The 13,131-nt window shown below is 44.8% G+C and overlaps 1 protein-coding gene across 1 annotated transcript in view; it reads left to right on the top strand.

The window, feature by feature from the left end:
- Positions 1 to 13,131, top strand: part of LOC128700569 (nephrin-like) — a 694,403-nt gene that overhangs the window by 489,424 nt on the left and 191,848 nt on the right. Inside the window, exon 10 of the mRNA XM_053793851.2 lies at positions 11,318 to 11,472. Within this exon, the coding sequence (XP_053649826.2) occupies positions 11,318 to 11,472 (155 nt within the window). The remainder of the gene's footprint in view (positions 1 to 11,317; positions 11,473 to 13,131) is intronic.

The raw sequence follows: 13,131 nt of genomic DNA, 5'->3' as shown, positions 1-13,131 counted from the left end.
TCGTACACCACCTGAAGCTTGTGATGAAACAGCACCAGCAAGAGGTACAGGGGCATCAGGAGTGTCCAAAGAGTAGTCAAAAAACGAAGCAGGGTCAGAACGGGGTGTGGTACCAGTAAGGGGCCCAGGGGTAGCAGGTTCATGGACTAGGGATTCCATGGTTAGGTTACTTCTTTCTTTTTGTTTTTAAGAAAAAAAGAAAGAAAAGAAAATAAAAACAAAAAAACAAAAAAAGGGGGGGGGGAATGGGAAGGAATAGTTCTTAGGAGGAATGAAAGGGCCGGAAATCACCCTCCGTGCCAAGAGGACCTCAACACCACAAGTAGTGTAGATGTGGCATGGAACCCATGCCATACCCTACCCTTCATGCCAGTAAACCAGCAATCCAGGACAGCAACCTCACATCTGCCGAGCTACCTCGGTGGACAATAGAGAGGGTGGCCGGATGTTCACCACAAAGCATACCTCCTTTGGCCACCACCCCTGGAATCCGAAAGGCAGCCTCCAGAGATACACCCATCGCCCAAAAGACACTCAAATCCACCCCCTCAGAAGACTGGAGAGGGAACGGGATATCCCCAGGCAATCCAGATTCCACAGCAAACTGCAACTCCACCAAGAACCTCAACGGAAAGGGATTGATCCCGGAATGGGATTGACCCCAGTACCCTTCCTGCTACCTAGGAACCAGTAGGCCTGTGGAAAGAATCCCAAAGGCCAAAAAGAGGAAGGGAATAAGGGAGGGATGGGGGGGGGGATGAGGAGGAAAGGAAAAAGGGAGGATGAGGAAGATGGGATAGGGAAGGGAGGATTGTGGGGTAATTAGGTTCGATTTGAGGAAGGAGACCAACAGGTCTAATTTCTCAGACCAAGAGCCTCTTCACCACGCCAAGGAGCCCCCCTTGCATGTAAAGAAACTAGAGAAAGTGCAAAGTTTTGCAACAAGACTAGTTCCAGAGCTAAGGGGTATGTCCTACAAAAAAGAGGTTAAAGGAAATCGAGCTGACGACACTGGAGTACAGGAGAGATAGGAAGGACATGATAACAATATATAAAACACTGCGAGGAATTGACAAGGTGGACAGAGACAGAATGTTCCAGAGGGAACACAATTGGAAATTGAAGACACAAATGAATCACAGACATGCTAGGAAGTATTTGTGGAGAAATTTTCTCTAGGAATGGAGTATCAGCCCCGTTCAGCCACTTTCAGCCCTCTGAGGGACTCAGCCCTCCAGAGGGGCTGATGGCATTTTGCTTCTGCATCTCTGCATCAACACGTTAATTGATTTCAGATGCAGTATGAGCATGTGTCATGGTCATGCAACTTCTTTGCAAGAGACCAGTGTTGTAAATAGTGTAGTTTAATGAGAGACAATCAATCTCTTACTTTAGCATGACAATTAAGGAAAATCCTGCACCCACTTTAATACCATGTTAAAGATATTGTATATTGTTGTCTGTGTCCAGACAGTAAGAATCAAGCATTCTGCATAGCATCATGGTGGAAGTTTGGCAAGGAAGGGAAATATGCTATGTCAGCTTTTCCTTCGTGTGCTGCGGGCAAGCAAAGTGCGGCTAGAGGCATCTTAGCTTAGATTGCAATATGTAATGGTGCAGTAAAGACTCGTACTTCACGCTATAAGAGCGAACAAAGGAAGTGACTCGTGCATTGCTGTACCTCAGACAATCTCCATAATAACCATAAAACTGTTACCATGAAGTGTGTACAGCTTCTTTAATGACATTATCACGAAAGACAAACCTTGTGGAACATAGTGTACTGGGTACACTATGTACAAACCCAGGTAAGTCTGTTTTGACATATGGTAGTTCAGCTGACTGTACAGTTGAGAACTAATGTAGGAGCTAAGCAGATTACCATAAACCCCAGTTATATGTGGGCTTTTTAGCCCAACACACATGAGTATAGAATTCAGTGGATCCAGCCATTATTCAGTTATGAAAATACTGACACAACACCCCCTAGGGGTAATTACACTTAAAATACATCTTTTTCACACAGCCATTAGGGACTACATACGACAGCTTCTCAAGGTATTGCCTTCAGGGACGGCTGTATAGCTGAGAGCTGTCTCTCAAGATAAGTTCAATTACAGTCCATTATCACTCTTTGACTTAGCTTGTAGCATTTTCCTAAAAGTATTTCTTCAGTCACAAAGTAGTTAGGAAGTGGAATAGTTGAAGAAGCGATGTAGTGGAGGCAGGATCTATTCATAGCTTTAAGAAGAGGTATGATAAAGCTCATGGTGCAGGGAGTGACCCAGTAGTGGCCAGTGAAGAGGCGGGGCCAAGAGCTATGACTCAATCCTTAAGTACAACTAGGTGAGTACTCACACACACACACACACACACACACACACACACACACACACACACACATGCATGCACACACACACACACACATGCAAACACACACACACACACACACACACACACACACACACACATTCACACGTCCTAGCAGCAGAAGCTAGGATACAGTGCTTAGAAGAGGAACTAAAAAACCTAAAACTGATTAGAGAAACAAATGATAATTCAGATGCGACATCTGGAAATTCTATGTAAGGCACAGACAAGGGGACGGTAAGAAACAAAGGAGATATACCACACGTGAAGGCCCTATCAGACCCATGTGGGGCCAGGGAAAAGACGAGGAGCACACTAAGATCAAATGACAGGTCTATAGACAATGAAGGTATGTTATATGCAGAGACTAACAGCCAACTGCAGTAGCAAGGAACAGCTATTCATGAAAGACAGTTCACTGAGCATAAAAGTTTCAGAAAGGACAGGGATTGAAGGCAAGAACATTTCAATGGAAGGAACTAAAACACCTCAGAGGATGCAAATGGAAACTCACTGGGAGGATGAAAGGGAGAGGTCAGTTTTTGTCTACGGGCTCCAAGAAGCCAAAGGGGACAGCTTGGAAGATATAAAACAGGAGGAGCAAAAAATGATTGAAGGCATCATGAAAACAATAGGTGAGGGCGATATGACCCAGGTGACAAATTTTCGGAGAATTGGGTGGTTTGCGAGTGGAAGCAAAATGCCTGTCAAAGTAATTTTCAAGGAAGAATCAGCTCGAACCAGGATCCTGCAAGAGAAAGCACGACTGTGGGACAAACCGGGGTACCAGAGAGTATACTTTGATCGCAACAGAACACAGGAAGAAAGGACTACACTGAAAGAGAGGGTACAGAGATGCAAGGAGGAAAGAGAGACAATGATGAAGATGAGCAGGACCCAGACACAGGTAGAAGGGCAAACACACCCCGCAGAAACTCCCGCAGAAGGACTCTAACCACGACAATCCCAACGCAACTGAGCAATCTAAACCAGAACCCGCACACTGTTCCCTTTGCCACCAACCCCCACATCACAAACCTCACCCCAACAGCTGCCCCCTATGGGCATTCTGACCCCACTCCCCTCATCACAAACCCCACCCACACCACAGTCCCCCATAGGCCCCACCAAGGCTATCACTCCCCCAACCCCAATATTCTCCCAGGACCACAGTGATAGACAAGAAGCTGAAGGTTTGGTACACAAACACAGACAGAATAACGAATAAATAAGAGGAGTGGCAAAAAAGACTCAGCTAGAAATCCCCAGACATCATAGCAGTCACAGAAACGAAACTCGTTGAGACAATAACAGATGCAATCTTCCCAATTGGATATCAGATCCTGAGGAAAGATAGAAGGAGTAGAGGGGGAGGAAGGGTTGCACTGCTCATAAAAAACCGATGGAGATTTGAGGAAATGGAAGGCATGGACATGATTGGAGAAAGGAATTACATAGCAGGTACAATTCAGTCTGGAGAACATAAAGTAGTCATAGGAGTGATGTATAACCCACCACAGAAATGCAGGAGGCCAAGAGAGGAGTACGAAGAAAATAACAGAGCGATGGTGGACACACTGGCTGAGGTGGCAAGAAGAGCTCACTCGAGCAGAGCAAAGTTACTGGTAATGGGCAACTTCAGCCACTAGGAGATCGACTGGGAAAACCTGGAGCCACATGGGGGTCATGAAACATGGAGAGCCAAGATGATGGATGTGATACTTGAAAACCTCATGCATCAACATGTCAGGGACACTACCAGAGAGAGAGGGGAGGATGAGCCAGCAAGACTGGATCTTGTGTTCACCCTGAGCAGTTCAGGCATTGAGGACATCAATTACGAGAGGCCCCTTGGAGCTAGCGATCACGTGGCTCTGAGTTTTGATTATATAGTTGAGCTACAAGTACAAAAGGTAACTGGAATTGAATGGGAAAAGCCAAACTATAAAAGTGGGGACTACACAGGTATGAGGAACTTCTTGCAGGAGGTTGAATGGGACAGAGAACTGGTAGGAAAATCTGTAAACGAGATGGTATATGTAACAGCAAAGTGCAAGGAGGCAGAGGAGAGGTTTGTTCCCAAGGGAAACAGAAATAATAGGAAGACCAAAGTGAGTCCATGGTTTACCCGAAGGTGTAGGGAGGCAAAAACTAAGTGCAGCAGAGAATGGAAAAGGTACAGGAGGCAAAGGACCCAGGAAAATAAGGAGATTAGCAGAAGAGCCAGAAACGAGTATGCACAGATAAGGAGGGAGGGCCAGCGACATTAAAAGAACGACATAGCATCGAAAGTCAAGTCTGACCAGAAACTGCTGTATAGCCACATTAGGAGAAAGACAACAGTCAAAGACCAGGTGATAAGGCTGAGGAAAGAAGGTAAGGAACTCACAAGGAACGATCAAGAAGTGTGTGAGGAGCTCAATATGAGATTTAAGGAAGTATTTACAGTGGAGCCTGGAAGGCCTCTGGGGGGACAGAACAGAGGGGGACACCAGCTAGGAATATACCAACAAGTATTGGATGACGTACATACAAATGAGGAGGAGGTGAAGAAGCTGCTATGGGACACAGATACCTCAAAGACAATGGGACCAGACAACATCTCAGCTTTTGTCCTTAGAGAGGGAGCGGATATGCTGTGCGTGCCACTTACCACAATCTTCAACACATCCATGGAAACTGGGCAACTTCCTGAGGTATGGAAGATGGAGAGAGAAAAGAGGCACTAAAATATAGACCTGTGTCATTGACGTGTTTAGTATGCAAAGTTATGGAGAAGATTATCAGGCGGAGAGTGGTGGAGCACCTTGAACGGAACAAGAGTATAAACGCCAACCAGCACGGATTCATGGAAGGCAAATCCTGTGTCACAAACCTTCTGGAGTTTTATGATAAAGTAACAGAAGTAAGACATGAGAGAGAGGGGTGGGTTGGACTGCAGGAAGGCCTTTGACACAGTTCCTCACAAGAGATTAGTGCAGAAGCTAGAGGATCTGGCGCATATAACAGGAAGGGCACTGCAATGGATCAGAGAATACCTGACAGGGAGGCAAGAACGAGTCATGGTAGGTGATGAGGTATCACAGTGGGCACCTGTGGTGAGCAGGATCCCACAGGGGTCGGTCCTAGGACCAGTGCTATTTTTGGTATATGTGAACGACATGATAAAAGGGTTAGACTCAGAAGTGTCTCTGTTCGCAGATGATGTGAAGTTAATGAGGAGAATTAAATCAGATGAGGATCAGGCAGGACTTCAAAGAGACCTGGACAGACTGGACACCTCGTCCAGCAACTGGCTTCTCGAATTTAACCCTGCCAAATGCAAAGTCATGAAGATCGGGGAAGGGCACAGAAGACCGCAGATGGAGTATAGGCTAGGTGGCCAAAGACTGCAAACCTCGCTCAAGGAGAAAGATCTTGGGGTGAGTATAACACCGAGCATGTCTCCGGAAGCACACATCAACCAGATAACTGCTGCAGCATATGGGCGCCTGGTAAACATGAGAACAGAGTTCCAATACCTTAGTAAGGAATCTTTCAAGGCACTGTACACCGTATACGTCAGCCCCATACTGGAGTATACAGCACCTGTTTGCACCCGCACTTGATCAAGCACGTCAAGAAATTAGAGAAAGTGCAAAGGCTTGCAACAAGGTTAGTTCCAGAGCTAAGGGGAATGTCCCATGAAGAAAGGTTAAGGGAAATCGGCCTGACGACACTGGAGGACAGGAGGGTAAGGGGAGACATGATAACGACATAAAATACTCCGAGGAACAGACAAGGTGGACAAAGACAGGATATTCCAGGGAGGGGACACAGAAACAAGAGGTCACAATTGGAAGTTGAAGACTCAGATGAGTCAAAGAGATGTTAGGAAGTATTTCTTCAGTCATAGAGTTGTCAGGCAGTGGAATAGCCTAGAAAGTGACGTAGTGGAGGCGGGAACCATACATAGTTTTAAGACGAGGTTTGATAAAGCTCATGGAGCAGGAAGAGAGAAGACCCAGCAGCAACCAGTGAAGAGGCAGAGCCAGGAGCTAAGACTCGACCCCTGCAACCACAAATAGGTGAGTACACATTCACACACGCACACACACACACACACGCACACGCACACGCACACGCACACGCACACGCACACACACACACACACACACACACGACACAGTGGGATAAGGAGAGGGAGAGGTCAATGTTTGTCTACGGGCTCCAAGAAGTTGAAGGGAAACCTATGATGAAAGAATCCAGGGGGAGAAGAAAGTGATCGAAGGTATCTTGAAAGCAATAGGAGAGAGACATGACCCAGGTGGCAAATTTTCAGAGAATTGGATGATTTGCACGCAGGAGACGGCCTGTCAGAGTAGTCTTCAAGGCAGAATCAACTCAGACCAGGGTCCTGCAGGAGAAAGCAAGACTGAGGGACAATTCAGAGTACCGGAGATTGTACCTTGATTTCAACAGAACATAGGAGGAAAGGATGAGACTGAGAGAGAGGGTACAAAAATGAGAGGAGGAACGGGAGGCATCGATGAGGATGAGCAGAACCCAGACTCAGGCGGAAGGACAAATACACCCTACAAAGACTCCCACAGAAGGACTCCAACCACAGCAACCCCAAAGCAACTGAACAACCTCAACCAAAACTTGCACATTGTTCCCTCTGCTCCCACCCCCACCACAAATGCCACCTCTACAGCAGCCCCTTTTGGGCAATCTGCCCCCATCCCCCCACCATAAACCCCGCCCACACTGTGAAAACCCCAATGCAGCTGAACAATCTTAACCAACACCAACACACTGTTCACCCTGCTCCCTCCCCCCATATCACAAACCCCACTGCCACAGCAGCTCCATACAGGCACTCGGCCCTCACCCCCCCCCACAAATCCCACCCACACCACAAACCCATATAACCCCCCAGGGCTCCCACCCCTCAACCCCAATATTCTCCCAGGCACTATGATAGAGAAGAAGCTGAAGGTGTGGTACACAAATGCAGATGGAATAGCAAATAAATAAGAGGAATGGCATGAAAGAATCAACGAGAAGTCCCCGGACATCATAGCAGTCACAGAAACGAAACTCACTGAGACAATAACAGATGCATATTTCCCACCGGGATACCAGATCCTGAGGAAAGAAGGAGCAGAGGATGAAGAGGGGTTGCACTGGTTATAAAAAACCGATGGAGTTTCGAGGAAATGGTGGGTATGGACGAGATTGGAGAAAGGGACTACATAGCAGGGACAATTCAATTTGGGGAACATAAGGTAGTCATTGCTGTGATGTATAACCCACCACAGAAATGCAGGAGGCCAAGAGAGGAATATGATGAGAACAACAGAGTGATGGTGGACACACTGGCTGAGATGGCACGAAGAGCTCAAATGTGCAGAGCAAAGTTACTGGTTATGGGTAATTTCAACCACAGGAAGATCGACTGCGAAAACCTTCTGACACATGGGGGCACCGAAACATGGAGAGCCAAGATGATGGATGTGGTACTGGAAAACCTCATGCATCAACACATATGGGACACTACCAGAGAGCAAGGGGAGGATGAACCAGCAAGACTGGACCTTGTGTTCACCCTGAGTAGGTCAGACATTGATGACATCACATGTGAGAGGCCCCTCGGAGCTAGTGACCACGTAGTCCTGAGTTTTGATTATAAAGTAGAGTTACAGGTGGAGAGGGTAACAGGAGTCGAATGGGAAAAGCCAAACTATAAAAGAGGGGACTGCACAAGTATGAGGAACTTTCTGCGGGAGGTGCAGTGGGACAGAGAAATGGTAAGAAAGACAGTAAATGAAATGATGGAGTATGTAACAACAAAATACAAGGAGGCAGTGGAAAGGTTTGTTCCCAAGGGCAACAGAAACAATGGGAAGACCAAAGCGAGTCCTTGGTTTACCCAAAGGTGCAGGGAGGCAAAAACTAAGAGCATTAAAGAATGGAAGAGGTATAGAAAGCAAATGACCCAGGAAAACAAGGAGATCAGTCGAAGAGCCAGAAACGAATATGCACAGATAAGAAGGGAGGCCCAGCTACAGTACGAAAATGACATAGCATCGAAAGAAAAGTCTGACCTGAAACTGTTGTTTAGCCACATTAGGAGAAAGACTACAGTCAAAGCCCAGATGATAAGGCTGAGGAAAGAAGGTGGGGAACAAACAAGAAACAATCAAGAGGTATGCGAGGAACTAAACAGGAGATTTAAGGAAGTTTTCACAGTGGAAACAGGAAGGACTCTGGTCAGACAGGGCAGAGGGGGACACCAACAGGGAATAGACCAATAGGTGCTGGACGATATGCACACAATTGAGGAGGAGGTGAAGAAGCTGCTAAGTGACCTTGATACCTCAAAGGCAATGTGACCGGTCAACATCTCCCTGTGGGTCCTCAGGGAGTGAGCAGATATACTGTGTGTGCCATTAACCACAATCTTCAACACATCCCTGGAAACTGGGCAACTACCTGAGGTATGGAAGACCGCAAATGTAGTTCCCATTTTTAAAAAAGGAGACAGAAAAGAGGCACTAAATTACAGACCTGTGTCACTAAACCTTTATAGTATGCAAAGTCATGGAGAAGATTATCAGGAGGAGAGTGGTGGAGCACCAGGAACGGAACAAGATTATAAACGATAACCAGCACGGATTCATGGAAGGCAAATCCTGTGTCACAAACCTTCTGGAGTTCTATGACAAAGCTACAGAAGTGCGACACAAGAGAGAGGGGTGGGTTGATTGCATTTTCTTGGACTGCAAGAAGGCCTTCGAGACAGTTCCTTACAAGAGACTAGTGCAGAAACTAGAGGATCAGACGCGTATAACAGGAAAGGAACTGCAATGGATCAGAGAATACCTCACAGGGAGGCAATAACACGTCGTGGTAGGTGATGAGGTATCACAATGGGCACCTGTGACGAGCGGGGTCCCACAAGGGTCGGTCCTAGGACCAGTGCTGCTTCTGGTATATGTGAATGACATGATGGAAGGGATAGACTCAGAGGTGTCCCTGTTTGCAGATGATGTGAAGTTAATGAGGAGAATTAAATCAGATGAGGACCAGGCAGGATTTCAAAGAGACCTGGACAGGCTGGACACGTGGTCTAGCAACTGGCTTCTTGAATTCAACCCTGCCAAATGCAAAGTCATGAAGATCAGAGAAGGGCAAAGAAGACCTCAGAGTATTGACTAGGTGGCTAAGGACTGCATAACACCGAGGATGTCTCCGGAGGCACACATCAACCAGATGACTGCTGCAGCATAAGGGCGCCTGGCAAACCTGAGAATAGCGTTCCGATACCTTAGTAAGGAATCGTTCCAGACACTGTACACTGTGTACATCAGGCCCATACTGGAGTATGCAGCTCCAGTTTGGAACCCACACCTGGTCAAACACGTCAAGAAATTAGAGAAAGTGCAAAGGTTTGCAACAAGGCTAGTTCCGGAACTCAGGGGTATGTCCTACGAAGAAAGGTTGAGGGAAATCGGACTGACGGCATTGGAGGACAGGCGGGCCAGGGAAGACATGATAACGGCATACAAAATGCTGCGTGGAATAGATAAGGTAGACAGGGACAGGTTGTTCCAGGGAGGGGACACATAAACAAAGGGTCACAATTGGAAGCTGAAGATTCAGACGAGTCATAGAGATGTTAGGAAGTATTTCTTCAGTCATATAGTCGTCAGCAAGTGGAATAGCCTAACAAGTGATGTAGTGGAGGCAGGAACCATACATAGCTTTAAGACGAGGTATGACAAAACTCTGGAAGCAGAGTGAGAGAGGACCTAGTAGCGATCAGTGAAGAGGCGGGGCCAGGAGCTTGGACTCGACCCCTGCAACCTCAACTAGGTGAGTACACACACACACACACACACACACACACACACACACACACACACACACACACACACACACACATCCTGAATCTAATTCAAATTTTTAGAAACACCAACGAGATCAGTTTCCTACAATAACAAGCACAAAAAGGTAGACGCTGCTCAGAAGTTACGTTACGATTTGTTTTACGTGGAAGCGTTGTAAGTAATCAGATACAACACCCAGAAAAACAGTATTTAAATTTTCTCAATTTCCTCCGTAGCAAAAATTCCTGCAATTGTTTTTTTTTGACCAGCTTAAAAAACAGTAATGACAGTATATACGAAAGTAAAATTTTGTTGATCAGAAGAGACATTCTCCAATTTTTTTACAGAAACTTGACCGATTAATAAAACTGGCACAGGAAAACTTACCCAACCTAATATCAAGCAAATGCTTCCGTTAAAGAAAATACACAAGCACTAAAAATTTTGGAGGGACTACAAGATGCATTCTTCTAATTATTGGAAGGAATCCAACAAAATTCGTGTCTACAGAGCTTAAACTCATTGAAACGTTTCATCCATTTCATACACTTTAGCTAAGTTTTCGTTGTAGATTTTATGGACGAGACACAAATAAAGAAAATGTAAAAAGTCATTATATCTGTCGGTTATTATTATATATATCTTAGTTATTATAAATTGTGATAGATCATTTCAATAAACTCTGGTTATTTCTGCACTCACAAAACACCTGTACAGACTAAAAGCTCTTGTCCTAATTCAGCTCAATTGAAAGCCAAGCCCTCGCCATTGTATACCCCCCCCCCCTCCCAAGGTGCGACTCACAACAGTCGACTAACACCCACGTAGCTACTAACTGCTACGTGTACAGGGGAGCAGGTTAAAGGAAATATGCTGAATATAGCAAAGTAGCACAAGATACTCATTGCCATTACTATTGAATACCAGTTTATTGTATACATTTTTTACTCAGTTCTGTGTGGAACTTCTTGAGCTAAATACGTGTTGCAAAGACATTTTCTGAAATCAGTTTGTATGTTAAAGAATTTTAATTTTTTTTATAAGGTGACAATAAGTATCTGATTTTGTAACAGATGGGCCGATGTGCGCGCAGGAGCGAGTGACTGTGACGGCAGTGGAGGGGGAGGTAGTGACGCTGCAGTGTACCGTGGACGCATACCCAACTAACGTCACCTTCTACTGGCTTTTTAACAACACGGTCGACTCCACACGCTTCAGGCCCGGTGAGGTGAGACGCCAGTCATAAGGATTGTAATAATTCTACTTCCAGATTGATAGTTTAGATGATACAGTACTTCAAGTCCAGACGCCTCTAACCCATTATTAAACGCTTGTGTGTGCTAAGGAGGACCTCAGTTGGAGGTGGAAATATACAGAATAATCAATTATCTACGTTTCTGTCTGTGTGTGGGGTTCATACTAGTCATCTTCCAGAATGTTTAATATTAACAGCACTAGAGTAACATTACTCCAAAATTAATGATACCTTTTTTATGAAAGTTTTACATAGGTAGAACACTGTTGGTATTTGTCTGTGTAACGTTGTCACCCTCTCTGTGTTCATTTATCACTGACAGAAGGCAATAGCCAGTTGTGTGAGAGTTAACATGTCACCAGTTTCACCAATACTCACAAATTTTAAAAGTAAATATCTAAACTGTTTTAAACGTTACCAAAACATACGATAAACCTCAAGAGGGTTATTAGTTAGAGAAGTTAGAAAATGATATCAAACATCTCTATCATTATTTATATATAATTAAGAAGTATGAAGAAGATACAGAATACAGTCTACCCATCCCACCTTTAAGTATTTGTCCTATAAAATATTTTTTTGTAGTTTACAGTAACATGAATAAGTAGTCTCTCATATAATTGTGTTGTCGCGCGGTGGCTACTGTATAAGTAGTCTCTCATATATTTGTGTTGTCGCGCGGTGGCTACTGTATAAGTAGTCTCTCATATAATTGTGTTGTCGCGCGGTGGCTACTGTATAAGTAGTCTCTCATATATTTGTGTTGTCGCGCGGTGGCTACTGTATAAGTAGTCTCTCATATATTTGTGTTGTCGCGCGGTGGCTACTGTATAAGCCCAGATGCATGTACTTCCATGAACGCAACTGGAACAGTGCAGAGTGCGGCATGTGATTGTAATTCAGTTACACATTTGCGAAGATCTGAAGTGATTCAGAAGAGACATTTACAAATCATCACACTGAAATTAATTTCCCACTTTTTGTAATTAAAAATCACATATTATGATATACAATGCCTAAACATAATTCCGAGTTTTCCAAGGAACCAAAGAGACCAATATACTAACATACACAAGCAAAATGGTAAAATATATTGCAAATCACATCTGACGATTAATAGAACCATCATTCATCAATATTGTGTGAAAAAATCATGACACTCCTATTATTACTCTTTGAAAAAAAATAAAACAAATGTCAATAACTTATTCCTGAGTTATTCATAGTTTTGTTTTTATAAAACTCTATGGACATGGCGCGCCAAATATGAGCGTGTTGCAAACCCCTATCATTGTTTATAACCCAGAGTGAGCGTGTTGCAAACCCCTATCATTGTTGATAAGCCAGAGTGAGCGTGTAGCAAACCCCTATCATTGTTGATAAGCCAGAGTGAGCGTGTTGCAAACCCCTATCATTGTTTATAGCCCAGAGTGAGCGTGTTGCAAACCCCTATCATTGTTGACAACCCAGAGTGAGCGTGTTGCAAACCCCTATCATTGTTTATAACCCAGAGTGAGCGTGTTGCAAACCCCTATCATTGTTGATAAGCCAGAGTGAGCGTGTTGCAAACCCCTATCATTGTTGATAAGCCAGAGTGAGCGTGTTGCAAACCCCTATCATTGTTTATAGCCC

The sequence above is a fragment of the Cherax quadricarinatus genome, chromosome 65 (assembly GCF_038502225.1).
Source record: "Cherax quadricarinatus isolate ZL_2023a chromosome 65, ASM3850222v1, whole genome shotgun sequence".
Classification (NCBI taxonomy): Eukaryota; Metazoa; Arthropoda; class Malacostraca; order Decapoda; family Parastacidae; genus Cherax; species Cherax quadricarinatus.
This window is presented reverse-complemented; position numbering and strand designations above follow the sequence as displayed.